The sequence below is a fragment of the Eucyclogobius newberryi genome, unplaced genomic scaffold (genome assembly GCF_026437365.1).
Source record: "Eucyclogobius newberryi isolate DKJ021-1_F unplaced genomic scaffold, fEucNew1.0.hap1 SCAF_16, whole genome shotgun sequence".
NCBI classification, from domain to species: Eukaryota; Metazoa; Chordata; class Actinopteri; order Gobiiformes; family Gobiidae; genus Eucyclogobius; species Eucyclogobius newberryi.
The window spans coordinates 33,183,592-33,189,320 of NW_027315790.1; the positions used below are offsets into that span (position 1 = coordinate 33,183,592).

Here is a 5,729-nt window from a genome sequence, read left to right on the forward strand (position 1 = left end):
AATATAGACTGAGCTAAAATGTTAAATAAAATATGTGTAAGAATAAAAGTGAAATACAATATATAAACAGCAAGATCAGTTCAGAAAAATCCATTTAACTGAGAGAAAAATAAATCCTAGTCCTTAACAGTCTAAACCCACAAACACAATAAATGAATAATGCTTGAATCATGTTTATTTTATGCATTCTTGTTTCTTGGTTGTTGAGAAATCTGGTTTGGACACTATACTTTTGATTTTGTTTCATTAGATGCTAAAAAGCTGCTGATGTTGTGTGTGGCTGTTCAAGTTCATATCTGAGTCCATTAATTACCCCCACATTTAAGTGGTCCCAAAGGTAAAGTTAAATTAACATTAAATAAACGTTAAATAAATACAGATTGAGAATGACAATTGAGAGGTCTTGTTTTTCCTAATACAGTTAAAAACATATGATTATTGTATTAAAATTAATAACGTTTTTAATCAGAAAATAACATAAACTGAAGTATAATTAAAATGTATTTTTAAGCTTAATATTCAGTGAAACGTCAGTAAACACTTCCTTCACAGAAATACATTTCCCACAAGCCCTTGCTCCTCCGCGCAGCCGCAGTCGCGCTCGTTTGCGTGACGCCGATGTTGTTGTCGTAACCCAGTTCTCCGTGTCCTCTTCGCGGCTCCGCGCGTGAGCGTTTCACCCGCGGCCGCAGTTATGTAGCCCGCGCCACCCGGACTTTACCCCCGTGACCCGAGCGCGCCGCCTCCGCCACCGTCTGTCCGGCATTCGGCTCGCGTTTGCCCCGGTTTGCCCGCATCTGTGCCGCGGTCCCGGTGCGACGAGCTAACCGCAGCTAGCCACCGCGTCTGCTACAAACAAGCGCATGTTACGTACGTGTCCCGCGGCTGCTGTCCCCGGGTGAGCGGCGCGTGTGTCCCCCCGTGTGTCCCCCCGTGTTTGGATCGGACGGACAGGAAGGAAGACCCCCGGTGTTCCGCGCACTGATGCCCCGGTGAACGCGTGGAAAGCCCCCGGTGAACATGTGGCAGAGCGTCGGACTCACGCTGCTGGTGATCGTGGCGACGCTCGTGTGCGCGCTGCTCTTCATGCTGTTCGGTGAGTTCACGTCACGACGGGAGAAAACGACGTTAAAACGACGTTAAAACACCGTTAAAGCACCGGAGCAGGGTCAAAGGTCACGTGGGTTCAACGTAGAACCCGGGACGGACTTGAGAGCGTCACAAAAGGCGAATAGTCCCAGGTTTTTCCCCAGATTTGTTTGTTTAAAATTGGAGACAATATTCGGGGCTGCGACTAATGATCGATTATTCTGCCGATTAATCGATTAGTTGTGCGAAATGACTAAGTATGAGATGTTTGACTGCGTTTGACCCACGGTGACAACGTTTATGGTCAAAATTGCTAAAATGACACGTTTCCCGCGCCGTTCCCGATGTATTTCCTGCTTCGTACGAGTCATACCGGCGTCTTCTTTATGACGCGGCGTGTTTCGAGTCCTGGTTATGATATTAATTTAGTATTCTTGGTTCCCGGTCATTGTATTTGATGGGACAGAACGATTGGCCACGCTATTGTTTTCACTCTAATCACAGATAAAGTGCTTTTAACTCAAATTAAACGCAGTGTTTGGGCTGCAGCGATTGGACGCTCGCTCTAAATGATGAAAAAAGAGGCAAAATCGTTTCCGTTCATTTTCCACATTCGTAAATCTTCTTTATTCAGACGCGTTCGATCGCTGTAGTTCAAGTTTATCTGTTTAAAACGTTCACTAGAAACGATCGCTGACCAGTCGACTTCGGAAACGCCCCTTTGTCGCCGCCCTACAGGTGACGTTGCCTGTTTCGGCGTTTTCGTGGCGAGCGACCGGGCGGCGTGTCGTCGAGGGCCCCCGAGTTCCTGCTGCAGTCATTTCACTGATTTCCATTTTTAGTTTGAGGAGAACGCGGCTCATGTTTGTCCAGAGCGCCCTAAGTTTAGAAAGGGGGCGTGGCCTCAGTTTGGGTCAAACGTCCAGTGGGGTTTTCATTACACTGATGTTGACTCTGGCACCAGCAGGAGGCCGGTCCATGTTTAGTCCTGACTCTGGCACCAGCAGGAGGCCAGTCCATGTTTAGTCCTGACTCTGGCACCAGCAGGAGGCCGCTCCATGTTTAGTCCTGACTCTGGCACCAGCAGGAGGCCGGTCCATGTTTAGTCCTGACTCTGGGCACCAGCAGGAGGCCGGTCCATGTTTAGTCCTGACTCTGGGCACCAGCAGGAGGCCGGTCCATGTTTAGTCCTGACTCTGGCACCAGCAGGAGGCTGGTCCATGTTTAGTCCTGACTCTGGCACCAGCAGGAGGCCGGTCCATGTTTAGTCCTGACTCTGGCACCAGCAGGAGGCCGGTCCATGTTTAGTCATGACTCTGGCACCAGCACGAGGCCGGTCCATGTTTAGTCCTGACTCTGGCACCAGCAGGAGGCCGGTCCATGTTTAGTCCTGACTCTGGCACCAGCAGGAGGCCGCTCCATGTTTAGTCCTGACTCTGGCACCAGCAGGAGGCCGCTCCATGTTTAGTCCCGACTCTGGCACCAGCAGGAGGCCGCTCCATGCTTAGTCCTGACTCTGGCACCAGCAGGAGGCCGCTCCATGTTTAGTCCTGACTCTGGCACCAGCAGGAGGCCGGTCCATGTTTACTCCTGACTCTGGCACCAGCAGGAGGCCGGTCCATGTTTAGTCCTGACTCTGACACCAGCAGGAGGCCGGTCCATGTTTAGTCCTGACTCGGACACCAGCAGGAGGCCGGTCCATGTTTAGTCCTGACTCTGGGCACCAGCAGGAGGCCGGTCCATGTTTAGTCCTGACTGGCACCAGCAGGAGGCCGGCCCATGTTTAGTCCTGACTCTGGCACCAGCAGGAGGCCTGTCCATGTTTAGTCCTGACTCTGGCACCAGCAGGAGGCCGGTCCATGTTTAGTCCTGTCTCTGGCACCAGCAGGAGGCCGGTCCATGTTTAGTCCTGACTCTGGCACCAGCAGGAGGCCGGTCCATGTTTAGTCCTGACTCTGGCACCAGCAGGAGGCCGGTCCATGTTTAGTCCTGTCTCTGGCACCAGCAGGAGGCCGGTCCATGTTTAGTCCTGACTCTGGCACCAGCAGGAGGCCGGTCCATGTTTAGTCCCGACTCTGGCACCAGCAGGAGGCCGGTCCATGTTTAGTCCCGACTCTGGCACCAGCAGGAGGCCGGTCCATGTTTAGTCCCGACTCTGGCACCAGCAGGAGGCCGGCCCATGTTTAGTCCTGACTCTGGCACCAGCAGGAGGCCGGCCCATGTTTAGTCCTGACTCTGGCACCAGCAGGAGGCCGGCCCATGTTTAGTCCTGACTCTGGCACCAGCAGGAGGCCGGTCCATGTTTAGTCCTGACTCTGGCACCAGCAGGAGGCCGGCCCATGTTTAGTCCCGACTCTGGCACCAGCAGGAGGCCGGTCCATGTTTAGTCCTGTCTCTGGCACCAGCAGGAGGCCGGTCCATGTTTAGTCCTGACTCTGGCACCAGCAGGAGGCCGGTCCATGTTTAGTCCTGACTCTGGCACCAGCAGGAGGCCGGTCCATGTTTAGTCCCGACTCTGGCACCAGCAGGAGGCCGGTCCATGTTTAGTCCTGACTGACTGGACAGAACAGAAGGGGTCCCAGGACTGACCCTTGGGGAACCCCTCAAATCAGGGCCATATTGACTAATAAGGACGAGTGTTTAACCTTTTTAGACCTTTTTTTAGACCGTTTTGACCCCCTTCTGCCCCCTTCAGGCTGGTACGTGGTGTGGCAGCTCTTCTTGTCCAAGTTCAAGTTCCTGCGCGAGCTCGTGAGCGACGCGACCACGCCCCAGGCCGAGGCCCCGGGGTCCGAGCGCCCGCCCGAGTCCGAGCGCCCCCCGGTCGGCCCCGCCCCACTGAGGACCCGCCCCAAGTCCGCCCGCCAAAGACTCGCCTCGCCCGAAGTCGCCCGCGCCAAGTAACGCCCGCTCCGAAGGGCCGCGCCCACGTGGACGACCACCAGAGGGCGCCACAGACTGACCGGGTCAAAAAAGGGAAACGCTTGTGTTAGATTCATGTCTGTCCCATTCCTCTGTGCGATGAGGTCTTTAACGAGAGAGAAAAGACCCCGAGATGAGATGGAACTAAAGACCCCGAGATGGAACTAAAGACCCCGAGATGGAACTAAAGACCCCGAGAAGACCCCGAGATGGAACTAAAGACCCCGAGAAGACCCCGAGATGGAACTAAAGACCCCGAGATGGAACTAAAGACCCAGAGATGGAACTAAAGACCCCGAGAAGACCCCGAGATGGAACTAAAGACCCCGAGAAGACCCCGAGATGGAACTAAAGACCCCGAGATGGAACTAAAGACCCCGAGATGGAACTAAAGACCCCAAGAAGACCCCGAGATGGAACTAAAGACCCGAGACACAGTTTGATTGAACATCTGCTTCTGAAACGCTACAAATCACTTAATTTAAATATTTAGCCTCATTTCAACTGCAAACGCCACATTTTAGTGACAAAATGTTCTTCCTTTTGTGTCTTTTTTATTGTTCTGTAAAACCCTCTCTACACGGACCTGACTCGTACCTGGCCTGTACGCCTCCTCCTCCTGCTCGTGTGAGTGTGTGTGTGTAACGTGTGTGTAACGTGTGTGTGTGTGTGTCTGTGGAGTGTTACACTAGGACAAGAAGGAGATGGTTGTGTTTTATCTCCTCAGTCCGAGCGTTTAGAAAACACAGGAAATAGAACAGTTTTTAAGTTTCTTCTTCTTGTCATTTGAGCAGTGACGTTTTAAAAGTGATTTCAATATTTGTTTTATTAACATTAAAATTATGACTTGGATGAACCTTCTTCATCCTCCAGTGAGATCCAGTCCTCCAATCTGAACTGAACTGTTTAGACCTGGTGTAGTCCTGGTTTAGACCTGGTTTAGACCCGGTTTAGTCCTGGTTTAGTCCTGGTTTAGACCTGGTTTAGACCCGGTTTAGTCCTGGTTTAGTCCTGGTTTAGACCTGGTTTAGACCCGGTTTAGACCCGGTTTAGACCTGGTTTAGTCCTGGTTTAGACCTGGTTTAGACCTGGTTTAGACCCGGTTTAGACCCGGTTTAGACCTGGTTTAGACCCGGTTTAGTCCTGGTTTAGACCTGGTTTAGACCCGGTTTAGACCCGGTTTAGTCCTGGTTTAGTCCTGGTTTAGACCTGGTTTAGAGTGAGTTTTTCAAACTGATTGTGCCAAAGTCAAACTTTCCAGATCCTTCTAATCCCTCAGTACCTTGTTCCCTCGCTCTCTTGTTCCCTCGCTCCCTTGTTCCCTCGCTCTCTTGTTCCCTCGCTCCCTTGTTCCCTCGCTCTCTTGTTCCCTCGCTCTCTTGTTCCCTCGCTCTCTTGTTCCCTCGCTCTCTTGTTCCCTCGCTCCCTTGTTCCCTCGCTCCCTTGTTCCCTCGCTCCCTTGTTCCCTCGCTCCCTTGTTCCCTCGCTCCCTTGTTCCCTCGCTCTCTTGTTCCCTCGCCCTCGCTCTCTTGTTCCCTCGCCCTCGCTCTCTTGTTCCCTCGCTCTCTTGTTCCCTCGCTCCCTTGTTCCCTCGCTCTCTTGTTCCCTCGCTCCCTTGTTCCCTCGCTCTCTTGTTCCCTCGCCCTCGCTCTCTTGTTCCCTCGCTCTCTTGTTCCCTCGCTCCCTTGTTCCCTCGCCCTCGCTCTCTTGTTCCCTCG

The 5,729-nt window shown here is 52.6% G+C and overlaps 1 protein-coding gene across 1 annotated transcript; it reads left to right on the forward strand.

The window, feature by feature from the left end:
* The first annotated feature begins 599 nt into the window (after nucleotides 1-599).
* On the forward strand, nucleotides 600-4,392 carry smim13 (small integral membrane protein 13). The gene is made up of 2 exons (XM_072448309.1): nucleotides 600-1,096; nucleotides 3,785-4,392. The coding sequence occupies exons 1-2, from the start codon at nucleotides 1,021-1,023 to the stop codon at nucleotides 3,991-3,993; spliced, it is 285 nt and encodes a 94-aa protein (XP_072304410.1). The 5' UTR covers nucleotides 600-1,020; the 3' UTR covers nucleotides 3,994-4,392.
* The last annotated feature ends 1,337 nt before the right edge of the window (nucleotides 4,393-5,729 follow it).

Bases quoted from the DNA above. Each gene is read 5' to 3' on its own strand.
- smim13 (XM_072448309.1), top strand. From the start codon at position 1,021: ATGTGGCAGAGCGTCGGACTCACGCTGCTGGTGATCGTGGCGACGCTC. The intron at 1,097-3,784 runs GTGAGTTCACGT...TGCCCCCTTCAG, and splicing joins GCTGCTCTTCATGCTGTTCG to GCTGGTACGTGGTGTGGCAG.